The 23,840-nt window shown below is 37.6% G+C and overlaps 3 protein-coding genes across 9 annotated transcripts in view; 1 reads left to right on the top strand and 2 right to left on the bottom strand.

Annotated features, from left to right (window-relative positions):
• Nucleotides 1–5,613: 5,613 nt before the first annotated feature.
• Nucleotides 5,614–16,357, bottom strand: mfsd8l1 (major facilitator superfamily domain containing 8-like 1). Of its 2 annotated transcripts, none has more exons than XM_044360910.1 (12): nucleotides 16,252–16,357; nucleotides 11,986–12,171; nucleotides 11,719–11,781; nucleotides 11,112–11,231; nucleotides 10,820–10,899; nucleotides 10,382–10,739; nucleotides 9,801–9,874; nucleotides 9,083–9,296; nucleotides 8,820–8,942; nucleotides 8,588–8,718; nucleotides 7,339–7,445; nucleotides 5,614–7,088 (listed from the first exon to the last, which is right to left on the bottom strand). In XM_044360910.1, the coding sequence occupies exons 1-11, from the start codon at nucleotides 16,256–16,258 to the stop codon at nucleotides 7,365–7,367; spliced, it is 1,437 nt and encodes a 478-aa protein (XP_044216845.1). In that variant the 5' UTR covers nucleotides 16,259–16,357; the 3' UTR covers nucleotides 5,614–7,088; nucleotides 7,339–7,364. The 2 variants fall into 2 exon arrangements, with proteins under 2 accessions (XP_044216845.1, XP_044216844.1); XM_044360909.1 differs by lacking the exon at nucleotides 16,252–16,357 and adding an exon at nucleotides 14,133–14,554.
• A 374-nt stretch (nucleotides 16,358–16,731) lies between these two features.
• polr2h (RNA polymerase II, I and III subunit H) lies at nucleotides 16,732–20,306 on the bottom strand. 2 transcript variants are annotated; one of them, XM_044360912.1, is made up of 7 exons: nucleotides 20,104–20,273; nucleotides 19,518–19,558; nucleotides 19,341–19,424; nucleotides 18,813–18,896; nucleotides 18,301–18,394; nucleotides 18,023–18,106; nucleotides 16,732–17,149 (listed from the first exon to the last, which is right to left on the bottom strand). In XM_044360912.1, exons 3-7 carry the CDS (start codon nucleotides 19,411–19,413, stop codon nucleotides 17,032–17,034), a joined length of 453 nt encoding a protein of 150 aa, XP_044216847.1. In that variant the 5' UTR covers nucleotides 19,414–19,424; nucleotides 19,518–19,558; nucleotides 20,104–20,273; the 3' UTR covers nucleotides 16,732–17,031. The 2 variants fall into 2 exon arrangements, with proteins under 2 accessions (XP_044216847.1, XP_044216846.1); XM_044360911.1 differs by lacking the exon at nucleotides 19,518–19,558 and having other exon boundaries at nucleotides 20,104–20,306.
• The window catches only part of LOC122988540 (lisH domain-containing protein ARMC9), a 32,333-nt gene continuing 28,770 nt past the window's right edge, over nucleotides 20,278–23,840 (top strand). Inside the window, exons 1-6 of one of the 5 annotated variants that reach the window (XM_044360904.1) lie at nucleotides 20,278–20,348; nucleotides 21,273–21,442; nucleotides 21,725–21,850; nucleotides 22,325–22,495; nucleotides 22,987–23,142; nucleotides 23,275–23,367. In XM_044360904.1, coding sequence (XP_044216839.1) covers nucleotides 21,368–21,442; nucleotides 21,725–21,850; nucleotides 22,325–22,495; nucleotides 22,987–23,142; nucleotides 23,275–23,367 — 621 coding nt within the window. In that variant the 5' untranslated portion in view covers nucleotides 20,278–20,348; nucleotides 21,273–21,367. Of the gene's footprint in view, nucleotides 20,349–20,428; nucleotides 20,820–21,272; nucleotides 21,443–21,724; nucleotides 21,851–22,324; nucleotides 22,496–22,986; nucleotides 23,143–23,274; nucleotides 23,368–23,840 lie in introns of those variants that run through there. The other 4 variants (XM_044360906.1, XM_044360908.1, XM_044360903.1 and 1 more) reach the window with 4 other exon arrangements.

Below are 23,840 nucleotides of genomic sequence, written 5' to 3'. Positions count from 1 at the left end.
TGACTCATGGACGCGGCGGCACACACGACGTTCAGCACCACATTTGTATCCACTATGAATATCTATTTATTTATTCATTCAGATTTATGAAATGTGTACATTTATGAAATGTACATATTTCATAAATCTCTTCTTTACACCTATATTTGATTTAGGAGTAAGAAATTATTGTGGTCTCTCAACCGTGTATGTTAAAATAATCAGCACTGAAACATTCTTGCACATGAGTGTAACAGAGCTGCTTGTAAATTACACATCATTATGTAAAGACGCACTGGCCAACATTCTATTTTTAGTATTTTTTTTTTTACATTAAGCTGGAATTCAAACGCTGAACATGAAATCCTGCCACGCAACATGCTTGATGGTTTCCTGCCAGCTGGGTCCAACAAAATGTCACAGCCAACATATAAAAGCTGGCATTACTGTTGACATAATGGTTTCACTTGACCTTTCAAGCTGAGACATTGGCAGTGAGGCATTTCTAGGTACAAAACTAGATTTGCAAATGTTTCTTTATTTGAAAAACATATGGAAATCAGTGAGGCTCATCTGTGAAGAATCGTACAAACCCATCAGACTGAGAAGCGCATTGCGGAGCATTATCCATGGTACAGTGATAATTTCATTCAATATGTTATATCAAGTCCATGCTAATTAAAGTTCAAATGTTATCTGACAAGGGATTTCATCGTATTCAATTATTTAATGCTCCATAAACAAATATGCTAGACTAAATGAGGGATGGTCATGATGACATTTTACAAGGAAAAAACTGCATCTGAATTTCCTACCATGTTAAAAGTCAAAGCAAAAGCAGTAACAAGCATAGCTCTGCTGCGCCTTGGGGACAACGCATGAATGAAATCTTAATTCATGAGGTAAAGTGAGTACTACTGTGTATGCATTTCCGTATGTTAACATCTTTAAACTATGCTCCAGTTCATACTACGCAGCAAACATCTACAATGTCTTTTCCGTGTAATGATAATCACCATAATAATTAAAACTGAATCTTTAATGTTCTCTGTTGCACACAATGGCTCTTCACAAGCCCATAACCGGGGCACTTAAAGTCATAGCAGTTTATGTTTTACTGCTGGAATCCATATTGCCACTGACACCCTGTTTTCACTGCACTCTGAAGGATGTTTACTGTTCCTGCTGCGCAATCTTTGGTTGAGGCCTCAAGCTGTCTTAATCTCTCTACCATCACTGCATCTCTCTTTTATTCTGATGTGTTCACTCCTCTCTCTCTCTCTCTTTTTTTTCTGGCTCCCGTTCTCATCCTCCCTCCCCAAGTTTGCCCATTTCCCCTTCGGTTCAGCGGCAGGGCACTGGGTCACGGCACTGGCTTGATTTTCACACTGTTCCCTCTACTGAACGCCACATCAAGTTAATCAGGGTTAACAATCGCGGCTGTGCCTTGCTGAGCAGGGCTCCCATCGGCTTAGCGTGGCCTGGCTCTGGTGATACAGATGGGCTAGTAATCTCTGTTCTGGGAGCAGAGGGGACGGATGAGGGTGGATGTACATTGTGGGTGTATGGTGGTGGTCAGAACTCAATTAAAACTGTGACACAGGACCAAGACAAAAAAATAATGATAATTGCTGAAAGCAGAGCTGCTGTTGAGACAAAGTAATGGAGTTAAAGTTGAATATATGATAACTGTCGGCTAGTTAGCTGAACTTGAATAACAAAAAAAGGAACTCCAGGCGTAATATATGACGATGCTGATCAACTGATCACTGAAATTAGGTGCTTTGCCAGAAAAACAGCTTTTTGGCTTTATCCACCAAAGTTTACATCAATAAAAACTCTCATTATGTAACAACAGAGCAGATCTCTCTGCAAAAGATACCCAACAAAAATGTTCATGTGCAGAAATGAGGACTTGAGACTTCACTGAGACGCATCAGACGGAGAGGAGAACAGGAGAAGGGAGAACAGTGCCATACTGACAAGCAGAAATCAGTATTCTTTTCATAGAGTTTGAAAACTGACCAAATTAAAGAGTTTGAAAAGGTGTCAAATGTGACACAAGTGTCCTTAATCCCTTATGTGCCACTCTGATCTCTGATTGACCAAACAGGTCAGAACTAGCGGGATGTCAGTGGGTCAAAAAGACTCTCAGAATTACAAATCCAGAGTGAGAGTGTGATGTTTTAAGATCAAAGAGAGGGGGAAGGTGGTTGTTAGAAGAAAACTTCCAGTGCTGAGGATGACTGAAGCATGACCCATTTAGGCAAAACAGAAATCTCTGCGTGCAATAGCAGCTGGCTAGCTTGCACAACACAGCCCTGGGTGCCCCGGCTATTGGCTACGCAGACGTAATTATTCATTCAGTCAGAAGAAGCATTACACAACCGTGCCTTACTGAAAGGAAAGAAGAAGAAAAAAATCCTCTGCATGTCACACAGCCTTAGGTGACAGAAATGGAGCTCAATTTTCTGTAGGAGTTCAATTTTTTTTAGCAACCAAACAAAACTACGCTCTCCAGATGACCTTTTAAACTAAAGAAACTAGGCTGAAGTTGAACTTTGGCGTAAGATTGTCTGGGTCTTACCCTTTCTTATGGTACACTTTATGTCACGGTGCATCCCTTTTTTCGCGTTATACCACACCACAACTCAAGCACTCTGCTTCTCTCTTTTCTCCGTTACCGACTTGCTTTTGAGATGTCGCACCTCCTCGGAGTGACACATGTATTATTAACAAAGGATTCAAGTGCTATCCATGCAGGGACACTCACAGACTTTCACAGGTTTCTGTCGGTGCCACCATTTTGATTTGACTGTAGCTAGAGCAGTTTTTGCAAAAAAACATTAAGAATCTGTGACACCAGTGCACAACTAAATATTTCATACATTGGTAGCTCAAAAGCTCACAAGTTCAGGCTTGAGAGCACTTCTATCCACTTATTACCCATCTCAACTAGCTTCATGAAAGTCTTATAATGATGAAGTTGAGGGTATTATTCTTGAGCTGCCAAGTTGTCCGATGAACAGGGAAAGGGTCTTGTAAAGTGCACGTGAAAGGGCAAGAAAAAGGAGATGTGCGGAAAAAGCGGTTGCCGATGCTGCAGTGTGGCTTTGTCTATACTCCCATGTGTAAAATATGTATGTTATAGGCTAAGCTGCAATGTCCCATAAGTCCCAGTGTCGCAGTGCATCGTACAAATTCATCTCTACACTATCCCAACCTAGTTTGTGAGGGTCAATCAGTAATCAAGCCTGGGGAATGAGATTGAAAAAAAAAACAAAAAAACGCTTTACGTCCTACTGAACTCGACCTGCCCTCGTTGCCATATCTAGTCGAGGAAAAACACAGTTCACCAAAAGTTCACATGTCCATTATCATCGTCGAATTTGGCCGTACATGCCTCGTAACCAAACCCTGTGATTGGCTAGGAACGAGGAGCGGCAAGCTTACCAAACTTATCCCGACAACTACTGTTGATATGACACACGACGTGTTCTACACTTCTGACCCTGATACGCAGGGTCACTGTTCGGTCAGACTGCTGCTGCAGGCCAAGTGTGTTTGGGATTTGAGTGTGTGTGTGTTGGGAGTGGGGGTGGGGGGACCAGTTAAGAAAAAAGGAAAGTAAAATCCCAAAATATCTCTGTTACTGGCCCTGTGTCATAACATTTTCGAGCCTGCACCACCCAACAGCAAAATGGGTTCAACTAGAGTTCACGTACGAAGCCACACCCCCTCGCCACCATGTCATCAGGCAGACGACGTGTCGTCATGAGCAGAAAACACCTCAACTTCGCCCTCATTCTTGGTTTTCTCAGCAAAGTGACAGCGACCCCAAGCGGGGCCTCATCCACTTTAATGGTCAACACACATGTTATGAACTGCAATGTCAGAAATGGGCTGGTTTCTGTGTAACTTGTAAAAATATGCTTTAGTCTAAAATATATCTGCAAAATCAGAAGGCCTCTTGTCTATTTATTTAATTAAATTCCTTATTAGCTGACAATATTTTTTTCTATATATGATTCATTATCAATTTACCTGCAACAAAATATTGAATAAAATGTTTTGTTTTATTTTTATTTTTTTTTTTAGAAGGAAATGCAGTATGCCATGCTATTGAAATAGCATTGCAAAAATGTGACTAATTAACATTTAATTCAGAATAATTCAGATTCTGTGTTACTGTATCATAATAAAGGGGGGGGGGGGGGGGGGAATCTGAAAAACAAAGGATAAATGTCAAAAATATTTTTTAACACTGCCTGTTCACATTTTTTATGCATTTAACTTTTCATAGATTTAGTATTTATGTATACTCTTTCATCAGAATTATTTTTTAATTTTCTCTTTTGAACCACAAATGTTTATATTTTTACAGTATTTTAGAGTTTTGGACCTAAATCACTTGAAACGTGACGAAGTGGGAAGTGAACCCAGGATGGACGTTGTTGATTCAAGTAATGTCCAATAAGCTATTTTTAAAAAGTTTCTAAAATGAACCTTAACTTTTTAGACAATTTTATATATTTTGATTTTATTTACAGTTCTAAATTTATATATTTTATTTATTTTATAACCACATCAAATAACTTCAATGTATCTACACTGGTAAAATTATTTTACTCGATTGTGCATCAAATATTGTGCTACATTTAAGGGCGTGTTTGGGGGAAATTTTGAGACTTTGAAACTTTTGAGCAACATATGCTTTAAGTGCGGGTAAATGCTTTGTAAGAACTGACCGTGTTAATCTGACTGTGGTTGTTTCTATTTCTCTTTTTTTCATACCATGTGAAATTATAATTTAATACTGACTATTATATTATCGGTAATATTTTCCTAATGATAGATTATTACAAATAATGAGTATCTTCTGAAAAAATCAACAGGGAAAATAAACATTTTTGTAAATGAAGACCACAGATATGTATTAGCTCCATTAACCCTGATACAGTGCACTAATGTAATGTTTAATTCCGTGCTCGCAAAAAATAAATAAATATACTAAAAATATTTTTTAAATGATATGATAAAAATAAGGTAGATGAACTTAAAAAATAAAAATATTAGATGAATGTGTATTGTATTAGATAAATCACATAACTGAAATGTTTTTGAAAAGGACTGAAACAAGTCTCTTATGTTTTTATCACTATTTGTAATAATTTATATTATATATATAATTTATATTTAATCACTATTTAAAAAAAATGCTTTTCAAAATTGTGCTTTTTTATTACAGTAAACACCATAAATATTAATGATCCAATTTTTTAAACATAATAAAATTGTTTTACATGTATTGATTTATTTTTATTTTTTTATGTTCTTTTTAATTAAAAGTGCCATAGGAACATATTTATCCTCCACACATACCACTCTGTGATACTGTCATTTACATTAGGTTTAATCTGATAATGTATCAAAAACCTTGTGACAATGTTTCAATGTATTGGCCTTTGAGTTGATAACATGTAACCTGCTAAAAAAAAATTACAATTAAAGAAATACATGAAAATTAAACTTGTGATAAGTATTGTAACAGCAACGTTATTGCTCAGCTCTCATAATAACTGTTCACAAACACACACTCACTGTTTCCTGAGAGAATAATGAAACACAAGTCAATGAAGCATAGTGGAAGATTTATCTTTTCCGTATAGAGACAAGGAATACAAAAAAAGTTAATGTACATGTTAGGTGCCCACAAAATATCTAATAAATAAATGCATAATAAATAGGAAATAAATAGTCTCAGTTCACAACATAATTTTGATTTGTGAGAATAAAACCTGAACAGATTCTTCAAGAGATATAAGACATAAGTTAAAGCCTTTCGAAATAACTGTTCTGAGACTGATTGATGTGCATGTTCTATCATACTGTGAACCTAAAACACCTACAAGACTTTGAAAGCACTAAAGTTTCCAATAAAGCAGATTTTTTAAATATTTTTGTAACACTGCACTTGACCTTATGGAGTTTTCTGGATGACTGAGATTACATACTAAACATTAGGCTCAGTAATGGCAATGATATACTTCAGAAGAAAGACTAAGAGTGCCCACCAGTGTTGAAAATATGTACTACACCAGCATCAAACAGAATTTTTTTTTTTCTTTTTTAATCGCTCTGCTCTTTTCAAAGCAAAGCAAAGCAAGACACATTTTATTATTTAATCTCCTCTACGCCCAGAAGTTTAAAAGTTTAAATAGCCACTTTCATCAAAAAGTTTTTTAAGTTATACTTTCAGGTGATATTGTGAAATTTAATATCTAACCATCTAACCTAGGACCATTTTCACATGAAAAACTACAGGTACTGAGCATTTCCCTGAGAATTGCATTGCTTGTATGGTTGGGATAAGCCCTGTGAAACCTTTGAAACAGCATTTTTATCACCACAGGATGAAAAACTCTCACTTAAAACCCAGATTAATTCAATTCTTAGAGTTAGCAGTTCTTTTAGACACTCAACACACTGATTGAATGGTAGCAGCCACCCTGAATTAATTCACAAAATATATAGTTCAGCATTTAAATTAATTTATGCAATTTGCAATGAAAATAAAGTTATTGCAATTGTTTAGCTGTGTTCAGGGAGAACCTTTGTTATATCAGATGTAAATAAAATGGATGTGAATATAAATGTGAATATGACTGAAATCATATTTCTTCAAGGCCAATTGTCCTACAGCACAAGGACATAAGTCAGCTAAACCTTTAATAAACCATTTAATAAACCATTTGGCATGTTAATTTAACAATAAGTGTTATATTGCATGTGCTGAAACACACGCAGAATGTGTGATGCACCTCGCTGGTACTTAGTGCAAAACACAAATGGATGGAAACAATTTTCATCCAACGCTTGGACACATGCAGTGTCAGCACGATTCCATATTTCCATGGGAAATATACAAATACACCAAATCAGTACTTTCATCAGCCTCTGTGTACAAAACTGACGAGTCCAAGCTTTAGGGAAGCACTCGTGAGGTGTGTGCTGTTGGTGTGTATTATCACCCTGCACGTTGGTCCCAAAGCACGGAGTGGGACTGTGGAGGGTCTGTGAGGCGCAGGACAGGAACCTCCCACTTTACTCTGGCAAAAGAGAAGAAAAAATATTGGATGAGTAGAAATATTGCTAATATAAGTATATTTACTTTCTGGCCTACCTTCCAAAAGCTATTACACTAAATATTACCTGCCAAAAAAACATTTCCACACTCAAATTAAAAACAACGTAATAATACACATGAATATATAATTTATCATTGAGTGAAACAAAATTCAAATTTTGAATGTTACTAGTTCAGGTCTGTGTCCATTATGTTTATTTTTTTATAGCTACCTTTCATATCCACTTCTCCAGCTGGATTAACCGGAGTTCTCTGGGCTTTCTTCTTCCTCCTCTGCAGCAGGTTCAACCAGCCGGTCATATGAGAAAGCCAGCATCATCTGTATTAAACAATATTATACCAATGTTAAAAGAAAATGTAATTCTCGTGTACATTCCTTTTAAATTCTGTTTGTTAATTATTTTCTTTTTCTATGATTAGATTCAAGGTTGAAGATAACTGAAGAAAAGATGTGATGTGTCCGTGAAAGGCAATATCAATCCAAGAAGAAATCTTAATTTTAAAAAAACCCATAAAATGCATTTTAAATGAATGAGATCACATGCTATTGTCGATCTTTGGCAACCTCTTTTTTCTCTTAAATACATTCCAGCAGCTTTAATCTCATAAACTTTTCTTCACTTAGTTGCTGAGTAAATCCTGAAAGCTCCTAAAAACCAAAGATGCAGAAGTGCAGTGATCTGGCTCAAAGTCTTAACTTTTAAAGTTTGATGCTACAATAAAACCTGCTTCAGAACTGTCAACAATGTACTGCAGCATGTCCTTCGTATTGAGAATAATGAGAAAAAGAAATGAGCATAGTGGACACAATTTGGAACAAAGAACTGCAAGTTGGAGCCACTTCACCTCTATTTGGAAGTGCGCATGCTGAGTCCTTCTCTCAGTAGGCACACACAAGTTTTTGTTTTCCTCTTTCTCAATGATAGTGGAAACATTTAGTTGTTGGGCTGTGGTTTGCCACGCTTCATTACAAGCATTTTGTTTTGCTTGTTTGTTCGCTAATGCAAGAGGAGCTGCTGGCTATAGATGTCAACTTGCATTTCCTGATCATAGCTTTAAACCCTTTTGTGTGGCTTGTTTGTTTCTCATTAGTTCTGATTAGATTCTCACTGCTAAAAAACTCTCACTGAAATTTTTGGAACAGAAACATGATTTACATAAATTTTGAAGTCCAATTTTAATCAGTCACAGTCAGTGTGCACATTGGCACATGCTTACTATTTTTATTTATATTAGCACATGGCACGAAGGTTGCATTAAAAAGGATGTGGCAATTAATCATTATTCTCTCTGCCAGTGACATTACTGACATTACTTTCATACAATGCATCACAAATATGGAGTCAGAAGCAAACAATCTCTATACATTGAATTTACATTTGTGGAAATGGTCACACAAGGTGAAAATAGACACAGATCCTGTTTCTTTTTCTCTTCCTCATGTTTTTTCCTTTTGCTTACTGTTAGCAATGCCAGGAGTGCCATCATTACTCCCATCATGATATACATGTTCCCAGTAAGGCCACCAGCCCACAGAGGGCCCAGGATGGTAGCTAGACCGCCAACTGAGCGACGTACTCCCTGACTGAAACCTGTAAAACCGGAAAGACATGAAGAAACATAAGAGCTCAACACACAAGACATGTTAGGTACATGTGACTAACACTGGACACTAGATGGTGCTGTTTCTCACCTTGTGTTCTCTCTGCAGTGACTTTGGAGAAGAGGGAAACCTGGGCCACAGCTACAAATGGCAACCCCAAAACCTGCAAAAACACCCCAATGATGAACTCTGTCAGCTGCCATGGAAAACCACCTACAGAAAAGGTGTAGCAGAGGAGAAAACAGAAAAACACAACAGAGTTAATATTTATGATATATACATACAGGTCAAGATACGGGTGTGCTTGTGCAATAACAAAAGCGGGGACTTTCTTAAGTGCTGTGTAGACTGACCCAGTGGGTTAGCCAGGAAGATGAGGCACCAGATACAGGAGATGTTGCAGATGATGAGGCCGATGGCCAGAACCACCCGCTCAGCAACACGCTGACTCAGCCAGCGCACAAACACGAAGCCAGCGATCACCTCCACACCGCAGAGACAATACATAACGCTGTTTTCCAGCTCCCCATAGTTGAAGTACTTCTGAGTCAGTGGAGTCACCATGGTCTGAGGAGGGAATGGTGTACAGTAGATGTTGGAACAATGCATTTATACTTAACAGGTCGTTTTTATCTTAGTCACACATTTGCGTGATTGTGTAATAATGTTTGCCAATGGTGTGTGATAATTCCATTCCTAGTGTGGTTTCATGTGTTTCAGGACTTTCTATGAGTCAATATTTAGAAAAAAAAATACAAAAAAAAGATTATTATTATTAAAAAAAAGTATGCCAATAGATTCTTTAAAAAAGTGAAACCATACTAAAGAAATACAAAGAGAACCTTATTAAAGAAAGTCTTATTAAATCACATTTGGATTCCCCCATAGCCTACTGGTTATGACTGCAACGTCAATAGACCTTTGTTGCATGTCATAGCCCTCTCTCTAGTCCTGTGTCATACCTCTGCACTTTCAACTGTCAAATAAATTCAGAAAGTGCCAAAAAAATAAGCTTTAAAAAAAATTGCACAATATTTATGTGTGTTTCTGTCTGTGTGCTATTTACTGCACCTCCAGTGCTGTCTGATTGAAGAGGGTGATGAATTGAGCAGCCAGCAGCACAACCACCTCTTCTCTCAGGAACTCTACAGACACAAAGTGCAAGTCAGAGGCGAGCGGACAGAGAAGGAAGAGTAGGAGACCAACAGCAAGGTCAGAGCACAGGGACAAACGAAAGAGAGAAATGACAGAAAGACAAATTAAGCACATTTCAGAAAACCACATTTGAGGCGTATTCCTCTCAGTGCTGCCTTGAGTGGCAATGTCCAATTTAATAGGGGAAATGAAGAATCAAAGCTAACAAAACGGGTGTATTTAGCAGATAAAAACCGTGAAACTGGGCCAGAAAAATGGAAAATGGGCAAGAAGTAGACAAGAGAATCAAGTCCAGTTATGTTCAGTAGATATGATTAATATATTATTAATGTTAGTAAGGACATGCACATTAGATAATAAGAAATCCAGCCTCTAACAAATGAATGTGAATTGTTTCAATTACTATTAAGACCTTAGATTTAAATTTTCAAGCTTTTTACTAACCCCAAAATATGATATCAAAACCACAAGCTTCACAACTACTCCCAACCACCTACCTCGGGTTACGCTGAAATTCTTAAAGTGGCTGGGGGGCTCGTGGGACTCTGGTGGCACGGGAGAAGAAGGCATCGAGACATCATTCAGTATCGCATGGGGGGCAGCAGAGGTGTGGTTCCTGGTTGGGTTGGGTGTCACCACTGAGCCATAGGAACCCGCCAGCTCCTGGGACGCCATTAGTGGCTTTCCCTCATCATCACCCTCTTCCTCATCTTCCATAAGTCCTTGCTTGTTCTCCATCTCCTTGCTCTTGCTTGTTGAACTCTCCTTGGCCTTCCCTCTCTCCAGAGGTGGTAGGTCCCAGTACATGAAGACCACAGCCAGTTGAAGGAGAATCCACAGCAGACACATGAACAACTGTGGGGGAAGAAGAGGAGTGTAAAAATGTGTCACAAAGTTTACACATCTTCTTGTTATACAAATATTTTGTTCCCTACCCCTGGTGCAGTATATTTATTGACCACAAAAGGACCAAGGTGGAAATCACACAGCCTCAGGAAGATGTTAAATGCTGGACCTGCACCAAAGGCAAAAATAAAACATGTGGTCATCAATGTTAATCTGCTCAATTTATTTTGTCAGTCCACTCAAATCTGGAAATCCCAAGTAAGCTAGTGGTATTTTAAGTGTAAAGAAAACAAATCCATCCCAAGATTCATAATAATTAAAGTCAAATGATTAGCAGCCTCTTATCATCATGGTCATCAAACAGCAGAGGAGCAGACTGACCAATCAGAAGGCCAGCCTGTCGACATGCCATGACAGCGGCAAATACAGTGGCGCGATCTTCTGGGGCTGTGCTTCTGGTCAGGAAGCCAAAGATGGATGAGCCAGCGCCTGTGCCGATGCCTGAGGAAAACACATATTTCATGAATAAAGTACAGCAATGAAACATTGAGGGTGAAACTTAGAGCTCAGGGTCCTGGTTCGAGAAGATCATCATCGGTTATTTCATATGATCATATTTCTTAAAATACATGAGACCAGAGTTAAAGTTATCAAAACAGGTCAAAATGAGTTTGGAAACATCGCCACTGAGCTGAAATGTGGGGATTTGTGGATGCTATTGAGTTACATATGGTCTTTAAGGTAATAATGTATCCCAGTGTTTTCTAGCTATTGATAATGTGAAATGGGTTACTTATATATTCTAATATAATTATCCATCATTTTATGTTTAAATACTTAACAGCAGACAACAAGTGACAACCAGAGCAGAGTTATTGGATTGGAGTGATTTTACAAAATGATCTTGTCAGACTATACTGTTCGGTATAACAGGTGTATTCTACAGGCAACCGATCATCAGTCGTAGTGTCACTTTGTACAAACTCACCTGCCACCAGTCTGCTTGACAGTAAGAGCCACTTGGAGTAGCCCATGAAGTACATGAAATTACCTGAAAAAAATTAAAAGAAGGGGGAAAATAAAGTAGAGGTCCCATACATTAATGAACCTCAAATAGAACAACATATGGAGTTTGTGCTTTTGAAATGAGAGGCTGAGTACATGATATGATTGGGGTTCAAGTGGTTAAACTTGAATCCTAGGCAACAGTAGTGGCTATAAAAAATATATGAGTGCAAGAGGAGTGTGGACTCACCAACTATCTCAAAAACGTTGGCAAACAAGATGATCTTCTTGGTGGTTCGTGTTCTGTCAGACCAGTGACCAAACAGCGGTCCCGTGAGGAGACCACTCAGGCTGAATGCTGATAGAGCCAAACCCAAGAAGTAAGGTGCTGCATTTAAAGTCTGCAAGTACCTCCATATTGTTGGCAATATCACAGCTGGGGAGAAAGAAGCGAGGGGAATTAGTTTCTATCTGACTCTGGAAGTTAATTTTCAAATTTCCAAAATAAATTCAAGGCAAAAAAACGCCCCAAAACAAAACAACACACTTTAATCAAATACATTAAATATTATAGCTAGTAACTTCATGTCTAGCTAATAGCAGTTATTGTCACCTTATCTGCTGGGGAACAGGTAACGTTCATATGTATAAGCTATACGTGTATAAATAGTATTAGATATTAATGTTAATACTATAAAGCTGGATTCAAAAAACATTGTGGGTCTTGGGCTATAACTGGAATACATTATGTCACATATGATGTAAACCTTGTCAACTGTAAATCTGTGGTACGTACACTATTTAACCCCGTTATGCTCAGTCATCTGTGTCATTGGCCCTTTGTGGAAGTAAGCAGTAACCTTTTGGAAATAAATCAACCATACTGTAGCTCTGCTGGGCTGCCTGTGCGTAAGCAGAATCACCAAGGCTGCATCCCCATGGCTTCTGAGCAATCTTTATTGCAACCCTGTGACTCCCCTGAGCCCTACAGAGACATTTATCAGATGTTGTGTTTGGGCAGAGCTACACACATACATACATAGATTTACCTTGATAGAAATAAACTCAGAGTGAACTGAAAATGCATATTTTACCTACCATTAGAGCTTCCTGACAACCACAAGTCTCTAATAGTCTTTGGAAAGATTTGATTAAATAAGTTAGACTTGCTTCAAATGAAGATCTACAACCAATGTAAGACGACAACTGGATGTTGTAGTCCTTACTTATAACTTCAAACCTTCTTTGTGTTCAAGCTGGTAATGCTGAGAGACCTGCAACTTTGGCTGCAGTGGTAGTTTCCCCCACCAATGCCTCACATAGACAAAGGATAGTGCTGACCCAATACAATTCAAATCTAATTCCTGGGTCAGAAGACACAATGACGCGTGCTCTCAGAAAATTCCAGAGTAAATATGTCTTGTCTGTTGCGAAATTCCATAGTTTCTTGACCCTGACAAAGACATCTGTATGTGGGAGTGACAAAACTATTTGTTGTAAAATCGAATCTTGCTTCTTTGTCACAGAAAACAGAATCCCCTTGCACACTGTAATGTAATCTAATACCATAGTCTTTAGTTGAGTCTTATTGACGGTGTAAAAGAGGTGTTGATATATTTAAGGCCTGGAAAACCACAGAAATTCTTTTCATGAAAATACAGACTGAACTTACCACACAATTGAGTCAACACACAGATGTCATCAGTGAATGTGTCTTAAAGGTATTGATGCAATCATGGATCAAGCTGCATTAGTGTGAAAGGCCTCAACAACTTCCTGACATGACCCAAGTTTCAGTTAATATTAACTGCTCAACAGCCTCGTTCAGGTGAGAACAAGCTCCTATCCTCAATATTGTTTTGGAGTATTCTGGGGTTTTAACAACCCAAGGAAGAGTTTCTATTCTACAGTTATACACAAATTTCACAGGGCTAACTTTTTAGTCAAAAAACAAATACATAATGTAGTTAAAGCATGTAGGCAGATGAAATTAACTAAAAATACATTTGAACAGTTAAATGAGTACCTCAGAAGCATGAGGCTAAAGGCTCACTCCTCACATCATTATATACAGTACATCCTGCTTACAGTTCTGGCCAATTCTGTCCAAGACAAGCTCATGTAAGGACTGTGTAAAACTGTGAAATGCAAGATAATAAGAAGCTCCAACATTGATTAACTTGACAAACCACCAAGTTCCAGTACAATATGTCCCCAAAACTGTTGTGACAATAATATTTGATAAGCATTGTCCCTATATGCAATTTCTCAATTAGTGATTAGCTGCAACACAATATATAACATAATTACATTAATGAAAATGAGTCCCATTCTAACACAGATTGTCAGTGTCAGTGCTGCGACACAACATGAATAAAGCCACCAAACAGATCTCACCATATTCTATACCGCTTAGAAGAAAGATGAGTCCAATGGTGAAAAATGTTAACTTCTTTTTCCGTCGAGTATCCATCGTGTGTTGCTGCTATAATGTTCTTTCTATACTTCGATTGGTCACCTTCATTATTCTTCAAGATACGTTTCCATTCTAGTCTCTCTGCAAAACACCACAGTGGACATAATCCCGAGTGCAGTGCTTCCAATTAGAGCTGAATGCAGAGACATGTTACCAAGCCTGTCTGCAACCAGCGTGAGAAATACTTAAAATGCTGTAGAAATGCGAATTGTTCCGCGTATGTCAACAGTGAAGGTGCACGGCAACAGTGTGGATCTGTAAAGCGTAGCAAACTCGCAGGTAACCAGACTCGACCTGCAAGATTGCGCAACCAAACAGACCCGGGATGCTCCTGCGCACTTTAATCCGACATACATCACTTCCGGTGGGCAACATGCACTTTGGTGTACTCTGGGCCAATCCCAAACACTGAATCCTGACACCATCCAGACAGAATGCACACAGTTTCTGTGTTCAGATGCATGCACTTATAAAAATAATGTAATTTTGACCAAAAAAAATGACTATAAGGCAGAGATTGAACTGCAAAATATAAAAAACTATTTGGAAAATGGTCTGTAGTGTTGGAAAGTAAACCTAAACTGTAGTAATTGGACATGTAAATCTCAACAAAAAGACCTTTGACAATCTTATTTTAAACTGCACAAGGTTGTTACTCAAATACTCAAAAGCCTAATATGCAAGATTAAACAATCCTACTCCAGCAGGCTACTAGCAGCATGTCATATGGCCTCAGTTTGAGTGCAGATCGCACTTTGTCACCTCTGTAGTCCACGCTAAACCCACATTGTTACAATTAGAATTGTGTGAAGTTTCTCTCTTTTTAGCTTTAACCCCCCCCCCCCCCCCCCCCCCCCAAAAAAAGCTCATTTTACAACATCCCAACATTCAAATGTGTTTAAGGGTTAAGGGTCTTTCCATGTATATATCAGGAGCCTGTGTGAGTCATTGGCAGTATTACTCTCCATCCTGTGACATCCATTACCACTGACATTGAGAAGCTTGTATTCCACACAAAAGCTGCCTCTTTCAGCCTTACCCTTAATTCAATTTTGTCTCAGAGTCCACATTTTAGTTTGCTGCCATCAAAGCAAATGTAGAGCAGTTGCCTGTGGCATGCTGGGTAATAAACTCTCGTCTGGGAGCAAAATATTTTAATTTTCTAAAATACTTGCCAGAGCACACAGTCAACATTTCAACTTTAAATGTTTTATTAAATACTCAGGCAGTTTAATTTGGACTGTTCATACAAACAGTGAAAAACAGGTTTAGATGATTAAAAGAAAAAGCTAAAGGCCGAATGAGGTATAGCAGTTACTTTGATGTTGTTCATGGCACTAACAAAACTCTGAGAACTACACACATAAAGATAAATGCCTCAGAAAATTGGCTTCAAAGCTGCTTTTAATTGCAAGCTCTTTTGGAACTTTTGATTTAAGGTGATGGAGAACCCTTCTCTCAGAGTCCAAGTGTAATTAAGTGTAATTAGTCCGTTAACCGGAACCCTGTTTCTGGAAAGAGATGTTGCCGACTGTTCCATTGTTTTAAATGTAATTTCTCACAATGCTGTGAGCATGACACTTCATTCATCTCTACTGTATAAGAGTCATAGCAAAAATCTCAGAGTAGTGTATCTCAAAAATAAATCATCTACTACAAATATCTGTATGGTGAGATACACCAAAAGTAAATATGGAAAAATATTTTTCTTGATTTGGCTGGACCGATTCTTAAATACTTTTTCCCAGTGCTCACTGCAACAACTGAGCAAACTCCATCCACGAGATACATTTCAAGAGATTAAACATAAAGGAAATGAGTAGAGCTTGTTCCTCCTTTAGCTCCTCCTCCTCCTCCTGCTCTAGTTAGACCTTGAGATATAGTGAAACCTGTGGAAAGACTAGTAAATGGACCTTAAGCTGAGACTGATTCAGAGACTGTTTCTATGTCTAGTCTTCACGCTAACAGTGTTAATTCATGTTATGCCATGTCATTCATGTTAATTGTTCTTTTAACGTTTATTCTCTCTTATCTTGTTACCTGTCATCTTTTGTACGGCAAAGACACAAAGGGCACACCGAGGAAATATGGCACTGATCCTGCCTTGACATCTTATTTCCCAATGCTGTGGCCTGAGAATTGTAGCATTTCTAAATCCATCTGAGTACAAAGCAGGAAGTATATATAAATATTTTTTAATGCGTAGCGTTGTTGGATATCTGCAAAAAACATATCAGTACGTCATTAATAAATATAAATTTAATATGTATAATGTATATAGCTTTTTCCAAAGGCCATGTAATGTTTTAGACACCTGCCCAGTGACCTACAGCTTGTCTTCTGTCCTTAAAATTAAAACAGTGTTACAAATGGAGCCCCAGTGTTGATTACAGAACAAATAAAACCTAATTCAATATACTTGAAAGAGCAGCTAAACAGTTGAGCTGTATGGTTGGAAGACAACCTAAAAGAAAAAAAAACATGTCAAGATAAAAAAAAGGATGATCCAAGATAAGAGAATAATGTATAAAAAAATCTTTATTTACAGTTTGCCAGTAGATGGAGGTTGCAACGGTTCTTAAGTGTCACAGTCTTCAGTCTATTGTCCATCTCCTTGGAGGAAACAATTTGTGCTATGAAAATAAAAATTAAAATATGTTTTCTACAACCTCCATGTATTCTGTCTGTGAGTAGTTCTTAGAAATGGTCATGTACTCCAGACGTGAGAATATTGATGTTTTCAGTATGCAGTTCAGTAAGACCTTAAGGTTGACTGTGGCAGTGGAAGAACCGAGGTAATTGGGCGAGCAGAGTTGGGTTTTAGAAGGCCAGTTTCTTCATGAGGAGGTAAACCCTGGAGTCCACCTCAAAGCCGTGAAGGTTGTTGGCATCTCCCTGCAGCCTCATGAGGAGGCCACCATAAGACACATAGGCAGAGCTGAAAGAAGGGGGAAAACATTCATACAACTGGATTAAAGCTAAAAAGAGAGAAACTTCACACAGAGACTTTTGTTGGAAAAATGAATGACTTTCTGTTATTGTAATATACAACATATAATAATAGAGCACTAACAATAATTCACTTACAAACTACCTATAGTGTTTTATTCGGGTAACATAATAACAATTACATTATTGGATTTATTATATGAAAATGGAGGCTGCAAATGTGAACATTTTTACATTGATACTATTAAAATGCTGAAAATGTAAAAACATTGTACAAACTTTAAATGAATTTATGTTTCTTTGGCAATTTCAGTATATTACTGTGACAACTACTGCACTAATAATGTATTAATAACTATTGCAATGCTACTTGTTATTATGCAAATGGTTTATTTGGCAAATTTATTAACGCATTTTAACATACATATATATAAGCTGAGGCTGAGTGACTAAAAGTGACAGAGTGCGTTGTAAACTCTGCCATGAGGGAGCACAAAGACATTACTAGGATGAGGGGAGGACATTTCTCTTCACATGATAACGTTGACAGTAAAGTTAGACTTTGCTATCAGCTTCTCCACTCATTTTAAAAAAGACGAGAGAAAAAGAGAGCGAGAGAGAGAGCGCAGCTGTGGTCGAGCGAGCTAGAAAGTTAATGAAGAGAGGGAGCACTGGTAGCGAGAAAGCCAGTGAATCAGATCAATAAAATGTTATTTTCTGATTGTTTCACAGCGGTTATGTTCTAGAGCACAAATAAACACGCCCACAACCCCCCCACACCTCCGCTCGACCCTGCAGCTGAATGCCGCACCGCTTGATTTGGTCTGAATACGGCCTAAATAAAAAAAGTAACATCACTTACAGGCGTGTGGCTGCTTCTGTTGAAGTCTCATCACCCTCAATCTTGTAAACCTTCCCGTACATCACATAGTCAAATTGGTCCGCTCTGAAAAAAATGGAACAAAGTGTAATGAGAGCACAAATCCAAACCAACAATAAAATACTCCATACCACAAGGGAAAGTCCCTCTAATAATGTATAGAATAATGGCACTGGGATATTCTGTTAATAAAAATGTGGACTAGAAGCATTTGATAGTAAAAGTACATGACTCAATAAGCAGAAGAGCAAACGTTGTACCTGGACGGCCTGTCATCCTGAGGATTGTACTCCCCGTCATCTGGTGTTCCATCTTCATATAACGTGCTGGCAATGACCAGTCTGAACTTGTCGCCTAAATAAGATGGGCACATGAGTACACACTGGGTTTATATTGTGCCTTGAAGACACACTTTGAGTTAGTGATGATTTGTTGAGGTGTGTTGCTTTGTGCCTTTATGTAAAAGTTGCACATATAGAAGTCAGAATATTTTTTGTATTACATTTAGCTTCACGCTGCTCACTTACATGAACCAATTTGTAAACAGAAGTCAAACAGTGAGGGTGCAAGTGAGTGTACCCAAACAGTTTTGTGAACACTTGTCAAGTAATGCAAATTTACTCCGATTACATATAGAAAAATAACTGATTTGTTCTGGCCATACTGTGTGCAAGCTGGAAATCATGACTGTTAGCCAAAAACAATCATTAAATGACTTCCAACCTTTATCTTGAAATAAATAAACACAAGGACAAAAAGATTGCTTCCTTACCGAGATCCACAGGATAGATCTGAATGTTCACATCTAAGATGAGGTCCATCTTGAAAGACTCACTTTCACAATGTAGACGAGACACTGTGGTGAATAAGCAGTAAAAGCAGAGTTTGGATTAAGTTATTTGCACTATTAAATGGAAGATGATACATGATTATAACAGAAATAAGCTGATAAATGCTACCATTTTAAGCAGATACAGTAAAATCCCTTGCACATAATTCAAAACAAAATAATTAAAATTAGTAACAAACAAATATGTAGATCATTTGAATTTATTGTCTAATTTATTGACTAATTCCATTAATGAATTAGCTAATGGACTCCAAAGTCACATGATAATTTTCATAACTCCAATACTTAGATGGTTTATAGAATAGTAAGGAGCCTGATGGCTGATTACCTGCAGAGCTGGCCACTACAGTAGTAGACAAAATCACTATGACAATATACAAGCATTTGGCTGGAGGCTAGTTTTGATTCCCCACCTAGTTTGACCTTGCTTGATAAAGACATTTCACACACCTCTGTCAAACTTCTTGCCATCTGGATCGATGTCTTTTACATCAAAGATATCTTCAAACAGAATTCCAGCCATCTTTCACTCAGCTTAGGAACATGGAAATGACAAGAGAAAAAGGGCATCAATTAGGCAGTCTTTTTAAAAAATAAAAAAAGTTTAAATAAAGACAACTGACATACTTGGGAAGCTCTGATTTTATCAACAGGTGCTCATATTTAATCTTTTGATGGGAAAAATATGATGTTACAAGCAATGTTATGATGCTTTTCTGATGCCAGGTAGAATGAGAAAAGACAAGGACTGAAACTAACTCCTATCTTCATTATTGATTAGTCTGCCGTTCATTTTGTCGATTAATCAATTCATCTATTGGTCTAAGAAATGTCAGATAATAATGAAACTATATGTGACACATCTGTTAGGATCCTTATTTGAATGTTAAAATATTGCCAGTGTGTAGATAAGTTTATTATGCTTCCTATGATGAACTAAATGCTACTTCAAAACACTATCTCCCACTGATGAGCAGCTAAATCTCATTCAATCGAGCCCATTTGCAACATAGAGAGCAACTATAGCAAACGTATTTCAAATCTAACATCCATGTGTTACGAGAAAACTTTTCATCAACGTTACTGCAACGACAGGCAGAAGTCTGAACTCGCCAAACAGTTTTAAGTTCTTGTCATAAATAAACTTCAAGTGTCTCCTATTGAGGCTAGCTGTTAGCTTTAGCATGTTGTGCACCAAATTCCCGATGCTTACCTCAAATAAGATGAAGTGGTTACGTTATATTATATTATATTGCGCAGAAACTAACGTCGCAGTCACTCTGTTTCTCTCTGTGCCAACGTGTGTAACAACAGTTCCTATTTAAGTAAAAACTTCATTCATTACTATATGAAACAGACTGAACCGCGCAGGAACAATGTGCTCGACCTTTGACACGTAAACTACTTCCGGTTGGGTAAAAATCCTCGTTGCTGCTTCGTTTGTTGATTTTGAAATAGGTGGGCGAAATATTATTATTAAATATGACTGAAAAACACGAATACAAAAAAAATTATGAAAAAAATTAACCTTATCGTATAACTATCTAGCTGTCGTCACTGTAGTGTTCAAAACTAAAGTAAATAAAGCACATTTTCCACATTTTATATATATATATATCTTAAACAGTCTCTTACTAATTTGTATGGAGACAAGAAATAAATAGTTAACAAACGGGATGCTTTCACAAAGCGTATCGTTATTTACGACATTTGTTTCTACTTTCCAGCCTGCATTCCCCAGGCATTGGTTGCTAGGTGTTTTAGCGTCCCATCTGTGTACCGTTGCTAGCTAATGGCTAGGTGGCTAATATCATTGTAGGTGAATCCCACAAGCCCTGCTGAATATGGATTGTATACGTTTCAGTTGCGGATAAACACATTTAAAGCGTTATAATCGTATATTCACCAACTGCACGATGTGCGAATAAGGTGAGAATGATGTTGATGTCCTCTCTAAACGTCAGATAATGCTAACTAACTAGCTTGCCTAGCTATTAGTTTGCCACATTTTCGGTAACGTCGATGTTAAACTTTACTGTTGAAGACTAACGTTATGTATTTTAAAATTAAAAAAGCAGAAAAAACTGACTAAACATATCTCAAAAATTAACGTGTGTCCACAATTCTGTGGGCACTAGTACAGCTTTAAATGCCAGTAAAAAGTGAGATGTCTGTGTTTTTTAGTTAAGAACATTACTATTACGTTATATCAAAACATTTGTATCGCAGTATTACCTGAATTTTGGTCTCTAAAACACAAGTACTCAAAAAAATGCTGCACCTGAGAAAAACAAAGGCGTTCTGTAATATTCTTTGGGTTTCTCCTGTTAATGTTCACTTGTAGAATTAACATGTAAGTTACTGTGTGTCATGTCTTTGCAGGCTCTGCAGAATACATGCCGGGATTACTAAAGTTATTTAATGGGAGCAGAAGTCTTTGCTGTTTTTAGGTGTTTTAGAAAGTCTTGGGCACTCACATGAGTTCCAGGGAGTCAGCCAAGATGGGGGACATCTTGGCTACTGAAGCCAATCTTCTTGGAATGATCAAGGAGGTAAACATTTTGAGAATGCATTGTTCAGTATCCAGACCAGTGTGAGCATCATAACAAGTCCATCATATTAAACAAGCTGCCCATGTCCTCTCCAATATGCCAAACCATATATAAAACCATGATATTGGATTCACATAAAAGAAGGGTTTGTCCAGCTTGTTTAATTTCAATGGTTTTATAATGATAAAGGACATCAACAAAATGATACTTGAAATGCAGCTTTGTTCTGCACTGATTAAGCTGTAACTGACAGCATTTGTGTTTGTTTTGGGTCTTTGGTAGTACCTTAAGTTTGAGGAATTTGAAGAGACTGTTCGCAGTTTCGACAAGGAGTGCAAAAGCAAAGGCAAGCTCGTCTCAAAGCCTCAAGGAAGTACTCTAAGAGACTCAAAGACTTGTGCCATTCAGGTAAGTGATAACATTCTTATAAGCAGTTGTTCCACCAGGTTGGCTGATTATTTTTGTAGGATGCTAGTTGTGAAGAGCAGGATTTGACAAGGTTGGAGAAAAGTGGGAAGGACTTACTCCGAGACATGGCTTATTATTAACATGCAGTTAATAATAATAATTATAATAATAATAATAATAATAATAATACATCTTTATATTATGTAACTCAACAGTTTTCTATATGGTATAGTCCCTAAGCAGCTCAGATTTTGAAGAAGATAGAGTTAAGACTTTGCAAACTCATGTGTTTTAAAACATATTTTTCTAAAGCCATTCTTGTAGTTTCTTTTTTATTGATCCTATCTGTAAGCATTGGCTGGTCTTTTTAAAAGTCTTAAAATTGTTCTTGTTGGTGGTGGTAAATGACATCTTTGCATAATTCTTGTTTTTTCCTAATTACTCACTTCTCTTTTATTCTGTCTATCCACACAGAAAGACCTCCTTAGCGCTTTTGATGATGGAGACAACAAGGTGTTCTTTGAACTGTGGACAGAGAATATTCCCTCTGAAATAAAAGACACTGACGCTGAGGCCCAGAGCCTGGAGTTCCACCTTCACATCCACTTCACCATCTACCCACTGAAAGGGCATCCTGGTAGACACGTATGTGGATCCAAGTTTTTGTTTGTTTGTTTGTTTGTTTGTTTGTTTTGTTTAAATATTCATTTAACAATAGCATTCAAACAAAATCCCATTATGCTGTGCAACCCTGTAGTTGATTATAATTATGTGTTGTTTTTCAAACTGTCCAGTAGGCTGTGCTACAGGTCAAGCATGCTCTCTTAACACAGTGGACAATCTATGATATTATTGTTGTACTACTCAAACACTAATTATATAATTTATAACCTCCGTGGTGCAATTTTCACTGAGCAGGTCATTAAAGTTTAAATTCATGCATTTATAGAGATGTTATATAAAATGGTTTCTTCTTCCTGTTTTCTGTGGTGGTAGCAGCTCAAGAGAAAATATATTGAAGAGAATGTGTGTATGCAACAGAAGAAGTGCTTTAAATGATGTAATGAGTCTTTTGAAATTTTGCCAAAGGACTTTAAATAAACCAATTAACAGTAGATCCCTTAATCTGTTTCCAGGACCAGGCAGAGTTTGAGGAGAGGATTTCCCACTTCAAACAGTACCTGGAGACTCAGGGAGCAGCACTGAGCCAGACCACAGAGTTTCTGCCTTACTATGCCTTGCCTTTTGTTCCCAACCCCACTGTCCACCCCTCCTTCAAAGATCTTTTCCAGGTGCTCAGCTAATAGAACATTACCTAGTTGGTAATTGCCAACTAGTTATTACATATGTAACATTATGACCCAGTGCCACCTCCTGAATGAACATAACCATATTTTCTTCTAACCTACGTTATGTTTATTAAGGATTCCTGGATTCCACAGTTGAAGGATAAGCTTGAGCAGTTTCTGTCTGTGACACTGAAGCCGTCCAACAGCCCAAGGCTGCTGAATTTATATGTATCCTTTATTGTGGCAGACTCACATGTCATTGCAGAGAACTTTGTGAAAGGTTAACTAGTTCATATTTCTGTCTCAGCTGCTGACACTGGCCTGCTTTTGAACAGGACAAATTGGGACTTTCAGTTAACAAAGGTGTTTAATCAAGCAACAACAAATGAAATACGTCTTAAAAGGTCTGTGTATTTTTTGTATAAACCTTCAGTGTACAGATGGGTGACTTAATATTTTTTTGCTGTCTGCCTTTGTTGTTCTATGGCGTGTATGAATATCAGTTATGCAAATCTAAAATGTTCTGAATTTCAAATTAGACCCAACTGCCAACCACCGTAACTATATAATTGTACAGTTGGAAAAAAACAACTCTATATAATATCTACCAAGTGCTCAGTTAAGTTTCTTACATTGCCATTGAACTGGGTTATTGGTAGTGTTAAGTCTACAAAATTGCCAGTGGTCAGCTCTCTAATACA

The sequence above is a fragment of the Thunnus albacares genome, chromosome 9 (genome assembly GCF_914725855.1).
Source record: "Thunnus albacares chromosome 9, fThuAlb1.1, whole genome shotgun sequence".
Classification (NCBI taxonomy): Eukaryota; Metazoa; Chordata; class Actinopteri; order Scombriformes; family Scombridae; genus Thunnus; species Thunnus albacares.
Note: the sequence above shows the minus strand (reverse complement) of the source record. Positions and strands in the feature narration are given on the sequence as shown.